General features: G+C 39.2%; 2 protein-coding genes across 3 annotated transcripts in view; one reads left to right on the top strand and one right to left on the bottom strand.

Annotated features, from left to right (window-relative positions):
- LOC133996114 (oxysterol-binding protein-related protein 10) overlaps positions 1-12,852 on the top strand; it is a 74,987-nt gene extending 62,135 nt beyond the window's left edge. For both annotated transcript variants that reach the window (XM_062435671.1, XM_062435669.1), the window contains 6 exons: positions 2,958-3,107; positions 3,249-3,747; positions 8,910-9,096; positions 9,803-9,985; positions 10,110-10,263; positions 11,550-12,852. In XM_062435671.1, the coding sequence (XP_062291655.1) occupies positions 2,958-3,107; positions 3,249-3,747; positions 8,910-9,096; positions 9,803-9,985; positions 10,110-10,263; positions 11,550-11,594 (1,218 nt within the window). In that variant the 3' untranslated portion in view covers positions 11,595-12,852. The remainder of the gene's footprint in view (positions 1-2,957; positions 3,108-3,248; positions 3,748-8,909; positions 9,097-9,802; positions 9,986-10,109; positions 10,264-11,549) is intronic.
- Positions 12,853-15,977: 3,125 nt separating this feature from the next.
- The window catches only part of LOC133996113 (dolichyl-diphosphooligosaccharide--protein glycosyltransferase subunit STT3B), an 85,051-nt gene continuing 76,763 nt past the window's right edge, over positions 15,978-24,265 (bottom strand). Inside the window, exons 13-16 of the mRNA XM_062435668.1 lie at positions 23,722-23,895; positions 22,125-22,238; positions 20,269-20,475; positions 15,978-19,190 (exon numbers count right to left, since the gene is read on the bottom strand). Of these exons, the coding sequence (XP_062291652.1) occupies positions 19,116-19,190; positions 20,269-20,475; positions 22,125-22,238; positions 23,722-23,895 (570 nt within the window). The 3' untranslated portion in view covers positions 15,978-19,115. The remainder of the gene's footprint in view (positions 19,191-20,268; positions 20,476-22,124; positions 22,239-23,721; positions 23,896-24,265) is intronic.

The following is a 24,265-nucleotide window of genomic DNA, read 5'->3' as shown; positions in this document are numbered from 1 at the left end:
CGATATACAGGTGGTCTCAGGGGTCTGGGACTGTTTAATTAACCACTTTGATCCCTTGAGAATCACAAAATGAAATGTTAGGGAGGATCTCAACAATGGGCCTATTTATCTTCTATTTATCTACTCAGTAAGGTTTATTTTTTATGCAGTTTTTATAATAACACAATAAAAATACATTGCAGTCAAAGCACTAACAGCATTTGAATGCAATTTTCTCCTCCTCTATTTAAAACAATAAATGAAAAATGTGAAATGAACTAATTTCAACTACTAACAAAATAAAATCCTTTATTTATCTCCAAGAAACTAATTAAAAAGTCCTACAACAGTCCTTCTATTGCAGAACAAAGAAATAAATAGAGCAAAAAAACAAACAAAAAACTTGCTTGTTCTTGTGTAGCTTGGATCTAGATTGTCACACAGTATTTTGCACACTGGGTATAATGGAAAGAAATTGCATGCAGGGTACATTTGAGGATATTTTGAGACATTCAATCATTCATTACTATAGAATAAAATACAAATGTACAAATGAGAACTTTCAAAAAAACCTTTCAGTTTTGGGTGGTTTCTCCTCCTCTTCCACCTCCTCACACTGTTAACTCATACATCTTAACACTCTCTATGCTTATCTATTATTTGAGACACATTATTATCCACATTTTTACAAGTTAAATCGCATTAAGAAGTCTGAGCTACTGTAATGACAAGTATGTCCAATATATCCACTCAAGGGTTTCCGCAGAGATGCTCTGACCTCTTCAGCAGTAATTTCCTGTTGCTGTCAAGAGCCTCTTTAATTAGTTAGAACCGCTGGAATCATAACAGACCTCCCCTTACCTCCCTCTTTTCCCTTTCACTTCTATATATATCACTCTGCTCCAAGAGCCAACCAGCTCCAGGGACTCCTGTTCGTGTGTGTTCTTGTATGTGCGTGTGTGTTCTTGTGTCTTTTGTGCAGAAATGTTTTGGTGCAGGGTGTGTGTGTGTGTGTGTGGAGTGTGGCTTTTGGCATGCATGCAGGGAATGAAATATTCAGGTGACAGGCAAGCACTCTTGTCCTGGAAATCTCTCTCTTCTGCGTTTTTTCCCCCTCCTCTCTGCTGCTGGAGCACTTCATGCAATTACACTGGCAGGAATTTCAGTTGAGATTTCCTCTCAGTGTCTCTCCATATTTTGCTCCTCTTTCCAGCAGCATCTTCACTAAAATGAGATACCCACAAGTTGGACAAAAGACACATATGTACTGTATCTATGACTGTTATTGCACAGGAACACAGATAAAGATATGGAGAATAAAGAGCAGTGGGGCGCGGAGAGGAAGTACAGAGTTTTTGTTGCCCACAGGCTCGAGAGCACTTTCTGCATTATACATTAGCCTCTTTCTTTTTTTTCTTCTTCCTGCCTGCCCCAAGTTACTGCAGGAGATATCAAAGGATCTTCTTTAACCTCGACTGTATCCTTTCTCAGCTGAATGCTGGAGCACAAACAAAGGACACGACTTGTGCCAGCTCTGACCAATGCTGCGTATCGTGCACACATGGAGGCATTGTGCAGGTCAGCGTTGGAAGCTCTTAGAAGCAAGCGAGACATCTAAATGCGGCGCTCCTATTGCCGCACGAAACGGGGAAAGTGGTTTTAGAGGCGGGATGGCATGGCTGAATGGAGTATGAATGGGCTGCAGTGAAAAGTAAATAAGGTTGTGTCCTTTGGTATTTATAGGTTTCCTGTGTGATTGATTGGCCTCTAAATGAGTTGCATGACCTTATCCTTGGTATTGACAGCTGAGTGCTGGTGTGGGGGAAAAAAACCCGGCATCATCCTCCTTTTCTTGGCCTTTCCAAATGAAAGTGTCACGTGGAACAACATGTGGGCAGAGGAGTTCAGATAAAACTGAAATATTCTCAGCTGTTATATCAATGGGTACCATTGATGAACAATGTTTCCCCATTTACTAACTTTGAGAATGCACACACACACACACACACACACACACACACACACACACACACACACACACACACACACACACACACACACACACACACACACACACACACACACACACACACACAAACACACACAAACACACACACACACACACACACACACACACACACACACACACACACACACACACACACACAGTTTTCACATTGTCTGAGCCACAAGTAAAGAATAACATTCCCTATTTAGATTATTTCCTTTAAGTAGTTTGAGAGGTTTGACAATGTAAAAAACATGAAACTTAAGTAAGAAGAAAACTAAGTAAAAAAAAATATGCATCAAATGTTAAAATATAAGACTGACAATAGTCGATATCTGAGGTTTTCAAAGTCTGAGTCTGTGGGCCTCCCTGCAGACAGAGCTTGGAAAAAAGAAGCCCCCCTGAGCCTCCCACCTCCCTTAGTTTACATGCTCAGTTCCTGGATGCCTATGGGATCATAATTATGTAATTATGTTATTTAGCAGTAAAATTTCCCCAAAACGTCTGTATCTCTGAACTGTCTCTTTAACCAAATCACACACATTTAAGATATTCGTTATGATCTCCTTTTGATAACCAGTGTTATAAGTAATGTAATATTGTATCACTTATGTTCACTGAGCCTCCTCTGAACTGTTTGGAGCCCCCCTGGGGAGGCCCCTCTCCCACTTTGAAAACCTCCAGTCTAAATGATTCTTATTGTCAACAAAATCCTGTAAAAAACGACCCAAACCAATGATGACTTTATCCTACTTTAATCTGAAAGAGAACGTTTAATCTGTCTGTCTAAAGCCACTCAAAAATATATGTAATTGGTTAAATCTTCTTTTTACATTTTTTTTCTGTTTACGGCAGACCCACCACAGACTTTTAAAACTTCCACACAATTGCTGAAAGAGTAAAGCATTAGTGAACCTTCTCCTTGTGACTGAAAGTTCATTCAAATTCTTCTTTCTTTTTGTCTTCACAGCAGCACCAAGGGCTGGAAGACATCAGCCCCAGTGAGGAGGTGACAGACACGGAGGACAACGAGGAGGAGGACCTGGGTGTCCTGGATGACCAGCGGAGCATCATCCTCCACCTGCTCTCCCAGCTCAAACTGGGCATGGACCTCACACGGGTACTCACAAGATAACTACTCCCTCCTAAGTACTCTGGCACACAAAGAAAGAAGTTTATGTGTCATGCGTCTAAGATTTATTGTGTTTAATTGTTGTTTTCTTGTCATTTTCCCGAGTTAAATCTTTTTGGTTTTTCCCAGGTGGTGCTACCTACCTTCATCTTGGAAAAGCGATCACTGCTGGAGATGTACGCCAACTTCATGGCCCACCCTGACATGTTCCTGTCAATCACAGCTGGGACCACAGCCGAGGACCGCATCGTCCGCTTTGTAGAGTACTACCTGACCGCCTTCCACGAGGGGCGAAAGGGCGCCGTGGCCAAGAAGCCCTACAACCCTGTGTTGGGCGAGACCTTCCACTGTTCCTGGGAAGTGCCTCGGGACAAAGTCAAACCTTTGGTCCGATCGAACCCGGTGTCCGCCCGGGAGCCAGGCAGGGGCCCCAACACCACGCAGCAGCCTGACGATTCGCCAGAAGGCTGCTACAGAGTCCGTTTTGTGGGCGAGCAGGTGTCCCATCATCCACCAGTTTCAGGGTTTTACTGTGAGTGCCGGGAGAGGAGGATGTGCGTCAACGCTCACGTATGGACCAAGAGCAAGTTCATGGGCATGTCTATAGGAGTGTCCATGGTCGGGGAAGGTGAGTCCATGTACTGTAAATGTGCAACAAATGTTTCACACAAAACAATCACACTTTCTCCACTGGAGTTGATTATTCCTTTTTTCTTTTTCTTTACCTTTAATCAACTCAAAGATCTCTCATGAGGTTGGCTCCATCCATTAAGCTATAGAGTCCAAACCCTAACCCAACCATCTATTGAACACTTTCTACTTCAAATACAAAACAGAAACATGGAAGCTAAGACACAAAACATACAACAATAAGGCACATCTATCACAGTCCTTTGTGCTGTCTGGGCTTCATAGCTTCAACTAAACTAACTAGAAAGCACGGCAGCTTGTTAAGACATGTCATCCAATCACAAGCCAGACCTAACTGCGGCCATTATGGATCTAACACCTCACCTTATTCAATGAAGATCTGGCCTGGAGGACGACATAAACATAGAAAACACAAAAATAAAAACATGAGCAGAGCAAGAATAGTTGAATTTTCAGATTCCATCCAAACAATAAAAACACTGGCTAAAGTGCCTTTTCCCCCTGATGCTTTCAAACTGACTTTATCCAATAAGCTTTGGTCATTTTAAGTTCAGTATATTGTTTTGAGTGAAATATGTAGCAAATTTGAAAACCCAACTCCATTCTGACATAATGATCCATCATCTGTAAAACATTATAGTTTATAGTCAGCATTATAGTGGAGTGGACAACACATCACACATTAAATACAAACTAGGTGAAGCTCATAAAAGTTAGTTGTTGTTTTTATGAGACCATCAGACCTCTCACTGGTCACTCTGGGTTTGTTTATTGTCTTATAAAATAAATGTCACTCATTTATATTGAATATAATTTCTTTATTGTCATTGTACAAAGCACAATGAAATATGCTCCCATGGCATCATCATTTTGTAGTGTTTATGACCAGCAATGAAGGTGACTATCTGGCGTATGTAGCTTTATAAATATAATAATTCATAGAATCTATTAGCACACATCGCTAAATAGTATCCAGCTTGATATGACTCACTTATGTGAATTTGTAAGCAGTTTGTGTTTGACCTGCTGTTGTATCAGCTGGAAATACCTCAGAATAATTTAAACAGTAAAAAGTAAAACTCAAACACACACTATTTTTTTTTAAAATCAAACTTCTGTTATACTGTAGGACTATTTTAATGTAAGGTGTTCCTGTTAATGTAAATACAGCTCACATATTGTCATTATAACTAAAGATAATCACCATATTACCATTGTATTCTATCAGCTGCATACAAGAGAAGCTATTGGGGGAAAACTGTGAAACCTCCAAAAGATTTTCTGAAATAGGATTTTTTTCCCAATTTTTTTGTGTCACTGTTAAACTGTCACAGTGTCCCGTCCTGCATGAAAGAGGATGCAACCTCTCTCGTGACAATCAATAAAGCATAAACATCTCTGTCAGCACCATCACACTGTGCAGGCCGTTTTGAGATGAGTCACCCTGAGTCGGGACACGCAGGAAGTCCTTGAGACCGATCGACTGAAGTCCAGATACATGAACTGATTCGGTTTTTGCTTTCTAATTCTTACTGTACCTCGGACTACCTGTCGGCAGGTTATGACGCAGTAAGTGCGCGGAGGCTGAGGCAGCCATCTGAAAACATGACATAAGGTGACCCCAGGATGTATTGATTGCTTTCCAGCTGCTTTCCTAAGAGCAGTTCTTATGAATGGCCCAGGCTCTGCTGATTGGCAGCGAGTCAGCAGCAGGAGAGGAAACAGCAGCAGGTTTTTTTTTGTGTACAGTATGTCACCTGCTGGGTCTTGATTTGACCTTAATGACATTCTGATGAGTGATTGCTCCGCTCTGCCTCTGACGCTAGAGGAAAGAAAGTTTCACTATCATAGAGTTATTGTACACTTCTTTCAACTATTCTTAAAATAGAATCTCACATGAGTAGAGTCGTAATCACATGCAGGAAGCAACACACCCGGATTTACAAAATATAGAAGTTTACTAAAGTATAGTTTTTATGTATTTACACTTTGCTTGAGTATTTAATTTTCTTTTTTCTTATTTCTAATTCTACTGTAATGCATTTCAGGAAAATTCTTTTTACTCTTCTACATTTATTTAACAGCTACAGTTTCTAGCTACTTTGATTTGACATAAAAATACATATGATTAACTTATAAAATATGAAGCATTATGATAAATTAAAGGCCCTGCACACCCACACTGGTGATTTGAGTTAGTTGTAACTTGGCCCACAACAAACATGAAGGAGCTTTAATGTGGAGCTCCTGGAGACATCGAAATGCAAAACATAAAATTATGTGCTACAACATTAAAGATCTACCTCTGAGGACTCTCTAATTAAAATTCTCTGCTTTAAAGGAGTAATTCTTCATAATGAGTACTTAAACTTGGTATAATTTAAGTGCACTTTATGGATGATTCTTCTGTACTTTAAAGGATAGGTTCACAGCTTCTTAGGTCTGTCTTAAAACAACAGTTAGGCTCCCAAATGAACATTTACACGTTTTTCATGCTGTAATCATTCCTCCTGTTCATACTGGCCATTAGCAGATCCCGTCATAATGCACTTAAAATGTCAGTGATGGGGGACAAAATCCACAGTCCTCATTCTGTACAAACATTTGTTTAAAAGTTTATTTGAAGCTAATATGAAGCTTCAGCTGTCCGAATTAGTCAATTTACTGTCCTATTAGTGCCAAATCCCTTCTTTTGTGTTACTCTCCTTCCACTGCAGCTGAGCAGTAAAACTCGTCGAGACACAAAGAGCAAACTCTTTGTTTAAGAGCCTGAAACTGTGGACGATATCCACTTTATTTGATTTGATTGGAGTTATTACTTCATAGGGGTTGCCACTTTTACTCACACGTAAAAGGCTCTGAATAGTTCTTTCTCCGCTGGCTTGTAATTTGTTCACAGACCGATCTACCACATATCATTCATGTGAGACTTGGACTCTTTTATTAATGACTGTTAATCACACAGTTCAGCCTGGGCCTCAGAATACTCATACTCAAAATCACAACAGCTAAAAGTCATTATTGTGACTTTAAATAGAGTTTTTTCTCTTGCTATGTCAACCCTTTGTGTCATTTAATGGCTACATTGGTGGCACACAGAGTTTAACCCTGAAGGCTTTTTTTGCAGTGAAACATAGCTGCACATAATGTGAGAACAAAACCATATTCACTGACATGTGAGAGAGGCAGAGGACAATTGGGGGGGGGGGGGGGGGGGTGTTGATCGCTCATATTCTTATATGACAATAAATCACTCACACACTGATTGAAAGACATAAATAGTGACGGTGAGTTATATGTGGCGCTATAAAAGAGCATAATGACTATAAAAGAACTATAATGGCCTCTCATGGGAAATCACTGTATCCATTATGCTAACATAAAGGGCATAAATGAGGTAGAAATTGGTTTGAATAAGCTTCTTCACAGTGAGCTTTCATTGTGCTGGTTACACTTGGATCAGGGTTTTATGATTTTTTTTATTGAGACATAATATATACATCATATAGCATATACAGTATATATATGTATACTCGTGTATCTGGGGATCACATAAGACGGCCAAAGCTCCCCTTGGTCGCCAATCTATACACACCATGGGACTGGCATGTCATGGCCAAAAGAAGCAATCTAATTCCCCCGAAACATATATCATTATGTATGCACATATACAATACACAGACACACACCCAGATATATCCATACAGATAATGTAATACATAATAATGCACACACTCATGCTTGCAGACACACACACACACACACACACACACACACACACACACACACACACACACACACACACACACACACACACACACACACACACACACACACACACACACACACACACACAGTTGCGTTAAATCAGAACATGTCCAAAGGTGAATGGCCGGAAACAGTAAACAAAAAAGAAAAATAAAGAAAAATAATATTATCTATAGTTATAATGGTTGTAATAATAATTCAAATATATAATTTTATCATATATAATTAGATAAATAAGTTTATTAATGTAACTTTTCGTTTGGCCTGTACACAAACCATCAAACTCTGCTGTTATCAACATATAGTGAGACTGAAAGCTGCTGCTGTAATGAGTGATTCAGAGACTGTAGAAAACAATTTCCATAACAGCATATGAGAGTGCCCTAATTAAAATTAGTGGCCTAGTGATTAACTTAATTCAATATTATATTAGAGATGTGCATTTTGAATAGTTTCAGCATTCAGGTACTGGTTTTAAATGATTATAGAGTACTTGGGAAAAAATAAATAAAAGCTCTAAGAATGGGGTCCAAAATAAAATGTAATATTATATAGCTTGCACTGCATGTTGGTTCTCGTTTATTTTGTCAAAATACTTCCAAACATGACTCTTATGCCTAGTTGCCGTTCTGCCTGTAATATTGGATTGAGTGATTACTTACAGAAAACGCTGAACATTGTTTTTTTTAAAACCCAAAAATCCAACAAAAAGAGCAGTTACATCACTTTATCTTGTCCAAAAAAGTGTAAACTTTTAATATAGAACAGTATTCATTTATGTTTATATTATATATATATATATTTGTGTGTTTTTTTAACAAAGGAAAAAAAAGTTGAATAAACACTGACGTCCAAATCGAGTATTCAAGCACTCATGTCCATCTCTAATTTATATATAATATTTAGTTTCCGTGCATCTATTTTCATTCTCTACACTGCCTGCTGTGTTTTGCAATGAAACTCACTGAGGGTCACATGATCAGCTCGTAGTAAACATCTACATACCAGGCCCGGAGATTAAATTAGTCTTTATTACTTGAATATTTGATTATGTGTGAAGACAAAGAGAGGCCGTGTGCAGGGAAATCAGCAGGGCCGGATATAAAAACATGTGGGAGGAGGAGTGACTCAGTGGAGTGCTGCTCGACATGCCTCATCTGATTTGAACTGTTGAGAGTACAGTATCATTTCCCTCACATTTTTTAACAAGTTATTGAATCGTATCGGAGCTATTAGTTATCCCTGATAGGCTAGTTTTCTCACACTCTCAGCAAATATATAAATTCCCAACATGAGAACATTTTATCTCCGTTTTCTCCTTTGTTTCTGTGCGTTTGTTCATTTTGACTTCTCTTCCTTTTTTCCTCTCAGGAGTCCTGTATCTCCTGGAGCATGACGAGGAGTACGTCTTCACGTTGCCCTGTGCCTACGCCCGTTCCATCCTCACCGTGCCCTGGGTGGAGCTGGGGGGCAAAGTCTCCATCAACTGTGCCAAGAGCGGCTACATGGCCACGGTCACCTTTCACACCAAACCTTTCTATGGCGGGAAGGTGCACAGGCGAGTGTTTCTGTGCATCTCTTAAATCACTTGCCTCACTTCATTCATAAATACTTAACAGGCTAGAAGAAATAATTCATTTGTGAGATTGTCTTGCATTAACAATGGTGGTGTGCTCCACACTGTGATGATAAAAATGTATGTTGCAACCATTGACCATTAATTAAACATCAGGCAGATTGTCACACACTACTGACGTTATGAAGATACTTCTCATACAACAGCTGCATAGAAACTGCCTGTAAATCCTTTATTCACCTATTTAATTAAATTTCCATTTTAAAAGCTTTTTTCTTATAATTGAATATAAGAAGGGATCCCACCCTGTTGTATTTTTCTTTCATGATTTATAAGAATGAAACACAGGACATATTCTTCTACGATTTTATAAGATTCAGTTTTATTCTCTCATAAACAACATACTGTAACAGATGTTTGTGTATTCCTCCACCTGCAATGAGAAAAGGCTTTTAAAAACATGACTGCAATGAAAGAAAAGCGGCACTCTTATTCACTTGTAAAACAAAGATTTCCATCTAAATTTGACTGGCAGTAAATGTAAAATGTAAGTCCATGGGAGGCAAACAGTAATAATTCAGTTAAGTTTATGTTTATCCAACTTCTGAAATATGAAGTTAATGTTGAAAATGCACCAGACAGATGGCAACATTTTACTAACAACAGTCTCTGTGTTTGGCTAATTCAGAGTGACTGCAGAGGTCAAACACAACCCGACAAACACCATCGTGTGCAAAGCGCAGGGCGAGTGGAACGGCACGCTGGAGTTCACCTACAGCAGCGGGGAAACCAAAGTGATCGACACAGCCAAACTTCCGGTTACCAGGAAGATGCTGCGGCCCACGGACAAACAAGGGCGGTCAGAATCCAGGTGAGGAACTCAACAGCAAAGACCTGACACAGTTGATTTTGATATTCAGTGTAGGTAAGATGTATGTGTTGATACATTAGTTGCTTTAAAATGTCATCTTTCTGTATTTTACTTGTGGTCGTAGGCGGTTATGGCAACATGTCACCAAGTCGCTGAAGGAAGGGAACATCGATGAGGCCACGGAGCACAAACACAGGCTGGAGGAGCGCCAGAGAGGGGACGAGAGGCAGAGAGCAGCTGATAACAAACCCTGGACACCCAAATACTTCAGTAAAGAGGTACGGTGTAGGGAAGATGAACTTTAACTGTGATGCAATGATGTGTAGCAGCAGGGTGGTGTGACTGTTCAGGATCCTCTGCACGGCTATTTGCACCTAATATGCTTACATTTCTAAATTTATCTAAAAGTTAAATTCTCCTCAATGTCACTCTAATTGGTCATTATATAAAGTGTTGACCAATAAACCAGCTGGGCCAATATTAGATTATTAAAGATTTATCAGCATGTCTATATAAACAACTGATAAGTACAGAAATTGGAAACAGCGTGACCATAATAGTTTTTCCACAAGAGAGCACTGACATAGTTTAGAAGAATGAATAAATATCAGCTCATGCATCATTATCTGATTTCTCAAATTCTCAAATATCAATATTAATATGAGCCTCAGAAATCCAGTATGTGTCGGCTCTACTGGTATCCAGTAATGCAGATAGTTTTGATTAGATGCTCCAGTGTTTTGAGGAATCTGCCTCTGGGATTTGTGCCTGCTTCCCCACATAACTGAGGTGAATTAACTTTTAATTTCGTGGCGTTCACAGCATTAAAAAATCAGTAGTAACCTCGCTTTACAAAAAAAGTTCCGTTACTCTAGATAATTCACAGACCTCTTTGTGAACAGTCTTTTAAGGCAGTTTTTCTTCCGAAAACTTGGCAGCAAAGTCTGAATTATTCAAAGTAACCTGAGCTACGTATTGACCAAACAGTCCCAGGAACTAAATGTCCTTATATAAAAAGTTTCAACTTCTCTCCTGAAATACTAAATCAATATTGTTCTTTTTCAATGTGTCATTATGGTTACGTGTACTGTGGTAATTTTGGAAATTAATGCCCCGGCTCCGGTGAGAGCAGCAATGCCTTTTTAGGGCCAATGAAAAGTATAATCCCTAAGGCAGGGACTTTTTTAAAACCAGAAACCAAATATATTCCCTGTTTCCTGTTGTGAATTCACAGGTAATCTGGACCCCTGGAAATGTTCCTGAAGTGAAAAGAAGCTACTGTATAAGAGCTTTTTTCTGTAAAGACATGCTGCCATCATTTTTTAGATGTCATATTTCAAAGCTGTATCACATACAACTTTATTTACCTCTCCTTTGTTTATAGAGGAGGAAGTCTCATAGGATATCTCAAAACAAAAGAAAATCAAACAAAAACTATCTGCATGGCCAGATACCCATTATTGATACTTTACTTTGTACTTAAGGTGATTTCGGTAAACTGGCCCTTTAGGTCTGTTTTGGTAACAGTTTTTAATAGTCCAATGTCCTTTGCTTGTATGTGCAGGGAGAAGGTTGGATCTACAACAGCCCACTGTGGAAGTCCACCTGACAGCAGAGCAGCGATCTCTTCTCATGGACAATAACTGAGACCCTACCTCCCCACACTGAGGTCAGCAGGTCAAACATACAGTAGGGAGCAGTGTCCTCCACAGAGCGTCAGACCAGAGCGACAGACTCACAGAGTGACACTAACAGGAAACAAGCAAGGTGCCAAAGGGATCTCCACTGTTATAACCAAGAAGGGGGTTTGAGCCTCTGGGACAAAACTACATTTTTTTATATACAGTTAATATAGTATTACTATTCAAAGTAGAGTATTTCTATTTTTCACCTTGCCAAGGCCTTTTTTGCACACGCACACTAATGAAGTTTGCCACTGGTGTTTTCTTTTTGTTTTCTCAGACATGGTCAATGTTTGTTTCCAAGCTTTTAGTTTGTCATACAGCATTAGAATGAAGTCAAATCCCTTCTTAACACATAATACTGTAGCTGAGCACTTTTACCATAGAAATAAATGTACTATTTTATATCTATGGCTTTTAACCAATCAGGGTGGTCTCTAAGAGCTTTACAGGTAATAAGATCACTTAACCAGATTTAAAATCATAGGTAAAAACAAACTTTAAATTATGTGTTAATATATATTATTATAGAGTAAAGTACATTGGTTTCTAGAGAGTATATAAAAGTTCCTGATTGTCTGTCTGCACTATGAATGTATATAGGCACATTTTAATAGTCTGCTTCTTTTCCATCTTGTTCGGAGTGTGCCCACACATGCTTATTGTGTTGTACCTTTTCATTTTTACATGTCGCTTCATGTTCAGTATTCCAGCTGTTACGTGGGACACCTCTACTTTAAAGGACCAGCGTATACGATTAAGTGGCATCTAGTGGTGAAATTGTAGATTACAACCAGCTGATAACCTCTCCCCTCCCAAGCCTGTAGAAGAACAAACAGTAGCTGCAAAAATCATGAAAGGCACTCTCTAGAGAGTGTTTGGTTTGGCCGTTCTGGGCTACTTTAGAAAAATGATGGCCTCCATGGAAGAGGACCTGCTCTGTGTGGATATAAAAGGCTGATTCTAAGGTCATAAAAACATAATGATTCTTACAAAATATACACCAATCAGCCAAAACATTAAAACCACTGACTAAATGACACTGAACTTGTTAAAATGGCACCTTGAAGCTGACAGTGTTGAAAACAGGAAGATCTGAGCGACTGAATAGGGCCAAATTGTGATGGTTAGACAACCGGGTCAGAACATCTCCAAAATGGCAGGTCTTGTGGAGTCTTCCCAGTACGTAGTAGTAGTCAGTACAGTAAAGTGGTCCAACGAAGGAAAACCGACGACCCTGTGACGGGGTCATGGGTGCATAAGGTTCATTGATGCACATGGGAAGTGAAGGTTAGCCCATCTGGTCCGAAAAAGACCGGTGTCAGAACACATAATGCTCTCCAGCTTGCTGGGTAAGGGGCTGCATAGCTGCAGACCGGTCCGAGTGCCCATGTTGACCCCAGTCCACTGCTGAAAGCGTCTACAACGGGCACTTCACCATCAGAACTGAACCTTGGAGTGCTGGAAGAATGAATCACGTTTTCTTTACATCATGTAGACAGCCGTGTGCATCGTTCACCTGGGGAAGAGATGGCACCAGGACGCACTATGAGAAGAAGGAAAGCCGACACTCATGTGGACGTGACTTTGACACAAAACACTTACCTAAAACATTGTTGCAGAACAAGTACACCTCTTCATGGCAACGGTTTTCTCTGAAGGCAGTGGCCTCTTTCAGCAGGGTAACGCACCCTGCCAAACTACTAAATTGTTCAGGAAAGGTTTAAGGAAGGTCTTCCAAATTCTCCAGATCCATGGAGGCCCCACCTCGATACTTACAGGACTTTAATGATATGTTGCTAACGTTTTGTTGCTAGATACCAGATGATACCTTCAGAGGTCTTTTGGAGTCCATGCATTAACAAATCCAAGTTGTTTAGGTGTCATGAGGGAGACATACACAACATTAGGCAGATGGTTTTAAAGTTTTTGGCTGATCGGTGTACTTATTAATATATTCCAATTTCTTCCAGGTCCGTTCCGCTAGATGCTGCTAAATCCTACACACTGCACCTCTAACCGACGCTTTAGCATTTTCCATTACTACCTCTCTAATCCAGCTATTCCAGCCATTAGTTACACTTCAAAAAATGAAAACACTGGTTTGTTTGTGGTTTGCATTGAAGGTTTTCGCTCCCTTTTTTTTGTACGTGATTTAAACACAGACCGTGCCTCCTGAAATTAATAATTCTCCTTTAGGTCGCTCATGATGATAAATATGGATGAGGAAGCTTGCAGAAACACAACTAAGTTCTCAAATTTAGGGGTCGCTGGAAGGTTTCCTGTGTGAAGATGAGGATGGTCTACAAGAATTTCAATCACTGAGAACTGGGGTAACTGAGGGACTGTTCATGCAGTAATACACACTCTTTCAGTTAGTGTGATTGCCAAAATCTCTGTTGCTTTTTACCCCCCGAACAGTGACTGCATCTGTATTTTTAACCATATTTGACAAACTTTGTGGCCAATTTCTACAACAAACAGCATTTTTAAACTAGCCAAGATTAAATGAGAGCAATTAACAGTATATCCACTTCATGTTCTTCACTGACAGTTGAATTCTTTTATTGTCAAAAATGATTTTTTTTTTCTCTCATAAAAGGATTCCCATAAACTCCTTACTGCTTGCTCTTTCAGTTGTTCCTTCACTTTCATTTTAAAATGTATTGTAGTCTTGTTTTTTCAAGTCAGGTGAATTTACCAGATGCCGATTTGTAGCCTACGCCATGAAACTTGTCAACTACAGTTCATTTATATACGACACTGGCCTTACATGAAACTACCAAGCAGCTTTCTATATACGAAAGGATTCAGACTCACTGAAGTAGATAGTGATTGTTGATAAAGGAAGGACTGTCCATTAATAAAGACCTTCTACCTTTCTTAAACATGTCCCCTCCTCAGTGTGTATCTGTTATATAATATCCTCAGCACCATCATATCTATCATACCGGAGCTACAAGCAAGTTTGAATAATTTGTTTCTAAAAAACATGTGGTGGCAATCATAGCTTGTGACCATGATATTAGCATCAGCCTGCTAGAATGGGAACACGCAACTGAATTTGTCCAATAGTTAACATAGATTAATGCTAACATGCTAAATATTAACTATAGTGTGTTATGCCACATTCTTCAGAGTGACGTTACGATGGGAAAGATTCCTGTGCTTACAACTTGCAAACTTTCCCATGAGACAGTTTGTAGATGATTGGATGACAACTGAGATGGTCAAATGATGGTTTAAAGTTGTGTCCATTAACATAATTTCATTAAATGACACAGTTTGGATTTTAAGTGTCAAGTTACATATATATTGTCTGAATGCTACATACAAGTGGGAAACTACAGCACCTCATAAATTATGTGAATGCAGCATTATCGCATGAAGTTCCAAACTGAGCCGAGCCTAATTCCACATTCACATCATGTTAACAATGTTCCTGCAGGAACTGGGCACAATTGGAGTTCTTATTACGCTGTTTTGAGAGACTTTTTCAGCTCCTACTTCAGGATAGGTACTCTACCATTACAAGATAAACCTCATATTGGTGTACGGTCATTGGTCCAGATGTAAGTGTACTTTGATTGGTTGAACACATGAGCCAACCATCATTTTTATATAATTAATTATACATATCTTCCTTTCCAATACTTTCATTATCATCTAACCCACGACACACAGCTCCAGTCATGGCGTCCTTCAACTTCTTGTTGTTGTGTCTTGCACAGAAGTGACGTTGCTATACCATTGCGTCACTTCAGCGTTCCTATTGGCTGTGTGAATACAAACGGAGAAAAAGCCCTTGAAGGTATGTAGGTCTCGGGGGAGATCCCCAGTTGGTAGTTCCTCTCAAGGGTCCCCAGAAATGTTTTTCCAAAAGCGACTCATGTTACTGGTTTGAACTGGTTTTCAAATGCCTTATTCAAGAAACATTGGGATGTTATCTGATAAAAGCTTTACTTTGCATTGACAAACCAATATTTACCCCAAAATATCGAGGGATTCCACCGAGTGAGCACACCATTACATGCTTCTAAAAGCCACCGCCACCGACTGTCCTCAACAGTCTGTGGAAGGTAAAGTCATCTGTCAAATCTACCTTTGCAGACTCAGAAGCAAATGTCTTCATCCAAAGGCTAATGCTGCCATCAAGTGGTCCAGTTTGTGTTCACCTTGGTTGAAAAGCAGATCTGCACATAGGAGAGAAACTCAAATACACAGATCTGAATTATGCTTTGGCTTAAAAATGACTTCACACAAATACACTGCGGGGAAAATAACAACTTACACAAATGTTTTCATTAAAGTGTATATTTAAAGATGACTGAACAGAGCAACAATGTAAAAATGTAAACTTTGAAAGTGAGAGTGAGACAAGCGGGTAGGAACTGCATTAAAACCAACAAAAAAACAAAAAAGGTGTAGACGAAGAGAACTTAGAGGAACTGGTCAATTTTTTAAAAAGCACAAAATGAGAAAATTAAAGAGGGCAAACAAACTGTACATCACATTAAGGCTTAGTCTGAACTCTCTCCTCTCTTGACAAAATGAGAACTCAAAAAAGGGCAAGACACAGTTTTAGGCATTGTGTAACTGAACAACAATGTGGCATTGTGTCGAAGGTCTGAAAGCTTGAAATGGTGTCACACTGCTTCAGAGAAGATTAAAGCAAAGAGAACAAAGGAATTCAACACATTTTTTTTTTGTTTTTTAAAGTTTAAAGAACAAAAATGAACTGGTGACACTAATAAAAAGTCACTTTTTGTGAAATGGGTACAGATGTGACAAAAGAAGTACAACTGTATGATGCGTTACTCTTTTGATGTGTCACTCATTTGATAAAAAATAAAAGTTACTGAGGCGTGCACAAAGGGGAACTCCTTTAGTGTTTAAACATGGCATCTGAAGAACCCGAACATACAAAGAACAGTGCAGTGCCCGTGGTATAAGGAGTCAAAGGTTACTGCTGATAAGAGCTGTGTCCCTATTGTATACCATCATCTTAAGAAGTATACACTATGTAGCAACCATACCATTCATTTAAGAGGTGTCCATTAACAGCACACTCACATATCTCATCTAATATGTTGCTAGAATTTAAATGATTAATAGATTCATTCACTAGATGTTTGAAGGTAAATTTAAAGGGCCAGTCCACTAATTTTAAAATGATGCAATTGTGATTGGGCTTGAAAGTTCAAACTTTTGCAAACTTGGGGTGTGGAGTTTGAAAGACATGGGCAATTACTAGACGGGGATGGTCTAAGTGTATTATAGGAAATGTAGAAATCAGCATTTTTGGAGCTTTTTTGAAACCATGGACCAAAAGTCAGGATTATTTTGGCCTCTGCTTATTTCATTTTTACTAATTCTCAACTTTATGGAAGAGAAATTTAAAATCAGTGTAATCCTTTGAGCAACTTGAAGCTTTTCTCTGTTTTATATTATTATAAATGGAATATTTTGAGGTTGTGGAATATAGGTTGGATAAAACAACAAAGATTTCATCCTGGGCTGCAAGAAATTGTGATGAGAATTTCCCCCCAATTGAACATTTTATTAATCAAAACATGAATCCCTTAATTAGGAAAGTAAAAGGTTATCATTACGTGATAATGAAAGAAATGAGTTAGCTGAAGCCCTTAACTCAATCAATTCATCACTGAGTCGATCAACAGAACATGGCAGCTACTTTGATAATCATTAAGTAAAAACAGCAAACATTTCTATGGTTCAGGCTTCTCAAGTGTAAAGCTTTGCTGCTTTTCTCTGTTTTAGTCAATATTTTGAGGTTTTGGACTAAATATGACATTTAAAGATGTTGCCTCAGGCTGTGGAAAATTGTGACGTTTTGATTATTTTTTTATAGCCAAAATAATTGACTTGTCAAAAATAATTGGCAAACAACTCAATCATTAAAATTATTGTTGGCTGCAGCCGTAACACTTATTAAAAGTTTGACAACAGCTGTTAATTCTACACTGTGAATGGACTACACACGGATACATTTTTTATAATGCAGTATGGAGCTGGGACACAGCTCTCGAGTACCTGTGGTCGTTAGTCTGTCTGTCATTCTTATAGAGCTCACAGAAGTTCATTTCATGACCTGTTATCTTTTCCTATTTCAGTTTCAGTGCTTTGTGTATTAACTGTGCGCTTTTCACAGTTCATCAGTCAATTTCCAGTTTCCAATACATCAGTCTGGTCGAAGCACCCAACCTGCCGTATTGATACACGATGAGCTAAACAAACAAAAAAAAGCTCAGAAGGTAGACAACAATCAAGGAGATGATGATGACCAGCGATGAGGCACTAGGCTTGCTCACTGAACTAGAGAGCTCCCTCTGCAGGAAGGGAGGCCTAATTTATTATCACTACTTTTTACACACAGTTGCTTGCTTCCGTCTTTAAACCCTAGCAGCAAAAATGTACAATCTATGCAAAAAGGAGGAGAGCTGGTGGGATTGAGGTGGGGGTGGGGTGGGGTGGGGTAGGGGAGGGTGGGCAGGTGGGGCATTGTAAAAATTCACATTCATTCTTTCAACAAAATCTCAAGCCCCTCTGTACAAGAATTATTGCATTCACTGTTCTAGTTGTTGTCATAAAAAAACAAAAACAATCACATAAATGAAATTAAGAGAAAAAAACAAACAAAAAACTGCATATTTAAAAATCACCACAATAATCCAATATATTATAATCCTTTTAGTCATTTTCTTTACATAACATATTTACATATTAGGCCAATTTTACTTTTTTTTCTAAAGAATTTGTTGGAAAAGAAAGACAGGGAGTCAGGCAGACATAAAGGAGATGGTGATGGTAAAAAGGTTAATATTACAGGTGGGCTGTGCCTAGACAGTGACGTTCCTCCATACCGCATACGGTCCTCTGTACACGTGTCAGGAACAAGTCCTCAGCTTTCACTCCTGCGCTTCCTCACTCTCATTAATGAGTTCACATGTGCCATGGAGCAAGGTCAGGTCAATGGGTCTTTGGTGCAAATGTTCCTAGTCTTACTTCTCTTTCCCCGTCACCCGATCCCCCTGTACTGGATAAGCAATTAATTAAATGTACCACAAAAAAAAAGAAAAAAGAAAAGAAAATTGAATTGACGCCAAAACCAAGTAGAGCAGCCCTATGCCTTGCCACACATTCAAATACAAAGTAAAAAACAAAAAAAAAGACAAATAATTAAAAAACAACAACAGAAAAAACAAAAACAGGAGAAAATAAGCAAGACAAAGGTCCTCAGGATAAAACAGAAAACAGTCCTGGAGCGAACCAGATATGACACTTCAACTTCCTCAACACACGGGGGCGCTCTAAAGAGACGCGCTTGAGACCAAGTGCCAGATAAACGGCCCCTGCTGTGTTCTTCTTCATTGGTTGTTAAGAGGTTTCTTCGCATTAATTTGTTTTCCTAGAGGAGTTCGTCATCGTTATTTTTTTTGTAGCTTCTTGCCTTTTCTCAGGGCGAGCTTGTTCTTGATGTGTCCTCGCTTCCTCTTGGCAGTCTGTTTAGAGACAAAATAAAATCTACTTACAAACCATTCTGTAACTGAAAAGTCTCATTTTATTGGATATACTTGATTATACATGACTGGCCCATCAAACAGAACCTATTCCTTTAATTTATGAATGATTATGATTCATTTAAAGGTTCAAAACAAAAGCTGACAGAGCAAACACTAATTATGCAAAAGACTGTTTTTAAAGAATTATAACAAATTGGAGCATATACTTTGCTTTCTACATGATGTAAGGTAGCTTATTAGCCTAAATATTTATATAAGACTAAAACTTAAAGAGTAACTTTATAATATGTCCCCTTATTTGAACTACTAATTTATATCTCATTTTTTCTACGCTGTTCACAGCCTATAATCTTCATAGGGTTTTTTTGCCTTTTTCCAGGGAAACTCCAGTAATTCTTTCTTGAGGATAAGAAAAAAAGATATAGGAGGGGGTCTGGTATTTAACATCCCCAAACTACAAGCCAAAATCACATTAACCCTGCATAATGCCCACATACCCAACATTTAAATACAGAAATCAACTATCTGCAGTGTGCGGAGAAGAGTTGTAAAAAGGCACGTGACATGGAGAGACTGACAGCATGCAACAACATGAGAGTAGGAGTAGTAGTAGAAATACTGCTACTTCTAGTAAGTTTTTCATTTTTACAGTATTAATCAATGCTACAGTGTTTGGGGAAATATAAATCTCCTCCTCTCATTCATAACCCAGAGTCTGTCACTCTCCTCTGATTCATCTACTGAAGCCAAAATAAGCTGAGCTAACACATCCATCTGAACTGTCTGTGACTCGGGTAACTTCAACCTCAACCAGGGGAAAAACACACTTCTTATGAAAGGGTTCAAGTAAAAATGTTGTTAAGTTACTCTTTTAAGATATTCAACAGTGTTTCTAATTTGCAGTGAGGAGTAAAGCTGAGATGAGTCAATGATATCAAGGTGTACTTACCCTTTTAATACAACACAAATAAATCACTCCTCCACACTGTGTATGACACAATGTTCTGTAAACCATCAAATAGATTAAACTGAAACAGAAAACGATCTCTCCTGCTACCTTTTTGGAGGTGTACTTCTGCTTTGGCACCACGCTGCGAAGCTTGTGGTCCAGCGGCTCCCTGTTGTCCAGATTCTTCACCTTGTAGATCCGAACCAACCAGTGCTCTGAGGTGAAGGCCTCCTCCAGGTGCTTGAACTTAATATCCTTGTTGCCAATCTCAGCGTTGCGTGTCCGGTCGAAACCAGGCGGCGTCCGGAAGTCCAGCTGGGAGACGGATGGTAAAAAGAGAAAACATCGATTTAGTATTTTTTTTAAAACAACCTTCTACTGTGACTAATTAGCCAGAAGGTGGCTTTGTGCGTCAGTTATTAAACTTTTTTTTTAAATTCAAATGAATGTTTTTGTTTTAAATAAAAACTGAGGCACAAAGGGGGAAAACTTTTGCAACATAATGCGAAATCTTAGCCTACAGCAGTTTTGCTAATTTAACATCAGTGCCTAACAGAAGGAGACAAGGACAAACACCACAATTATAAAAGAAAAACAAAAAGTTTGATAGCACTTTGACTACAGAGCAGCGTGTGCCCTACACCTTGATTACACCTTGCAGGAGCCATTTACGCCCTCGTTCCTATTATTCTGCTTTAAAAGCCCTCAACTGCTCCTTCAAGTATGTGCTGTGATTGGCCTGTTTGTCACCTCTATTTTCTAAATGACACTCTCTATCTACTTTCGCTATATTGCATTTTCCTCCTTGCTCTCTGTTTGTGTACCAATTTCTAATCTGCAGTATCTTCAGTATCTCCCCTCTGTGCCTTCATGCTGCTTCAGAGGACACACAGTACGCCATATTCAGATTATTATTAGCCACAATAGTTTAGTCTCCTGACACATATTTATTAAAGCTGTTCAACATGTCATTTAAAAGATAAGAAAAAAAGGAAGTAATTTAAGTTATCGGGAACACCTTGATTATAAAATCTACTATTCTGTACTGTATTATGCATTGTCAGTATTATCCTTTAATCTCCACTCTGCTCGCCGCTACAAACTGCATCCCCAACTATCCTGTACTACGGTTCACCTCACTCTACTTATTGTCTTTTTCCCGATGTCCTACAAGCTTTTCTTTCCCCTTGTCACATCCTGTTTCAGTAAACCTAATCTACCCCCCTTCTTTCTTTCTTGCTTCCCTCATTGGACTCACTCCCTCCTGTCCGCTGTCTACTTCTGTGCCTCACTCTCTCCATCTCTTTACCCTGAAACAGCACTGTGAGCTACACACAGCGTTGGCCTGGACTGTATGAGGATGGCGGCTGCATTGATTCTCCCATCTCAGCTGAACTCTTGGCCGAGCTGCATCTACAGCAGGGATGTAAGCACCTGGCGGGAAGGATCCCCTCTCATCTCTCCTCTCTGCTACTTGCCAGAAGTAGCCATGGCACATTTAAAAGCTTCTCCCCATCCTTTCTATTCTGCCTCCATCCTTTCTTTCCCCCAAACCCCCTTCTCCACAGCACAGGAGCTCCCCCAAGGCATCTTCCTTATATCCTCTTCTGTCTGTCAGACAGCTCTGCTTTAAAGTACAGTAGCAGGATGTTTTACACCTTTGGTGGTGGCAGCTGCTTGTTATTCTATAGTAAAGCTGCGTGAAATGTAGTTGCGGTCCATTTTCCTTCTTGGTGATGGAAGCTGCTTGCTCTTTTTGTTTAGCTAGAACTCATTATTTATACCCACAAAGTGGATAAAAATGAAAGCCCTCCAAAAATGTGCTTCAAATGCAGCTGAGAGCTTCTCCCCGGCCCTGACCTCGAGATGAAAAAATGATCAAAGACATGCAATGGCGCAGAGGCCATGTTATTTATTTTGCCTGAAAGAGAAAGAAAGTATTTTATTAGAACCTCTCTCCTTACCTGCATTTCACCAAATCGGTAATAGGACATCTTATACATGAGGCAGTTGAGCAGAGTCGGTGAACCGGCCTTGTCCACTCTAAATTCTCCCTGAGGGGTGAAGTAGTCGCTCTCCTGAGAGACAAAAGAAAGGAAATGAGGAAAAATACATTTAGTTGAAACCCTTCACCAAATCCTTGCCCTTGCTACTTTCCAAATAAGGTTATTCTTTACGCATCTACGCCTCTATGGGTTAACTGAGGTCTCGTAGTCTGTACTCAGGTCGCTTTCTATTCATTTCAAGAGGAGTCTGAACGTCTGCACAAAGCATATATCTCCACCTGACCTCGGTTACTGTAGCCGGCCTTATCAAGACAGCAGCTTACCCGAGCCAACCTCAGCAGTGATGGAGCGCTCTGAAAGAGACAGGTCGTGATCTGCCGCTTCTCCTGATAGAAAATGACCAGAGAATGACCCGGGGGGAATACAAATATTTCCCCCCACAGAGATAATGATAAAAGCTTGAATTTAAACACAGAAAAAAAAGCATGATTGTGATTAGATGTCTGAACCGAAACCAAAGCATGACGGGATCTGAGGCCGCTGACTGATTAGGATTGGATTTAGGGACAATTTCATGCCAGCTGATGAGGGCATGGCTCATGAAAATATTTTTTTTTGTTTTTTTTTGTTCCCGCAACCCGATTTCAGACGGGAGTTTCTTGTCCTCATTTCTCTGTTGAAACCAAAACCTTCATCTGAATGAGACTGGCTGATTATATAAAGTTATTTGATATATTACAAACACATTTTTACAACAAAATTTTTACAGTCTTATATAAATCTCTGTCACACAAAACAATAATTCAGTGCAGACCTCAATGTGTTTTTATGAATGATAACTGCAGCTGTGTGGGTTGTTCAAGGCCTTGGAGTTTAGTTGAAAGTTGAAAGTAAAGCTGGACAAAAACTTTACTAAATATGGACAAGGAATGCAACTAAATGTGATCTTCTTTAGCAATTAATCTGATTATTTTCTCGATTAATCTAATAATTATTTAGTCAGAAAATAGTGAAAAAAACTATGAAAATAATAATTTCCACAAGAGAGAGTAGATATGAAATATATTATGATAGAAAACTGAGAGAAACAGCAAATCCTCATATTTCTGGAGCAGGAACATGAGGATATTTAGCATTTCTGCTTGAATATTGACAATTGAAAAGGTTGCCAATTCATTCTCAATCTCTCTTTTTACTTATTTGTGCAAAACAACAAAACAGAGCAAAACCTGAAAGCATAAACAAGTCTTGACAAGTAACGTGAGCAAAATGTCTGATGATCACTGTAATTTATAATAATTCTCGGTGTTCAGAAAGCTCTTTAAAGTCATGGATGACAGAGCTTTTCATGACTAGAAAAGGGTTTTGTTTAGTTTTTTGTCTCCGAGTTAAAAAGGTGTGAAAACATCAGTATCCTTGAACATCGTTATGAGAGTGTGAGTGAAAGGTGTTAGATTGTGAGAGTGAAGAGGAAACATTGATTTCACTGCTGTGTCAGTGCGTACTACATGCTTTCATAAGAGAATAGCTGAATGTGCTGCTGTCAAACACTCACCCTGATGTCCTTAGGGTGCTCTCCCTCTGCTATCCTCACCATCCACAGGAACTTGTTTATATCGTCGCCCGAGTAGCCTATTACACCTCCAAAGATGATCAGCACGTAGTCCACGTCCAGCGACCTCATGATTTTGTAAGCAGCGCTCTCATTGGACGACATAGCTTTCCCCACCTAAAAAAAACAAGTGGTGAAACATGAGGAATGTGCACTTTAATTGGGATTTTCTGTTTTTTAAAACCACAAGGTGCTTCAATACAGGTTTGAAAAATAGGAATTATTTAACAGGGATCCATCACGCATTCCCTGTAATTACATTTCCCCAGGACAGATGCCGAAGAGACAACAAGAAGCAGGTACAGTGAAAAAGCAAGAGAAGAAGAAAGCTAGAGGGCTTTAAAGCAGACTTAAACTTAAAGACAAAAACATTCTTTTACATTTGGCAGCAGCACGAGAAAAAAATATAAATCAAACCCGAGAAAATGTGACAGCAATTAACTGAAATCCCCCTACAGTGGAAAAGTTTAAGCAAACAAGATTATCT

Source organism: Scomber scombrus, chromosome 16 (assembly GCF_963691925.1).
Source record: "Scomber scombrus chromosome 16, fScoSco1.1, whole genome shotgun sequence".
NCBI lineage: Eukaryota > Metazoa > Chordata > Actinopteri > Scombriformes > Scombridae > Scomber > Scomber scombrus.
The sequence above is the reverse complement of the archived record's forward strand: the minus strand, read 5'-3'. Positions and strand labels throughout refer to the sequence as shown.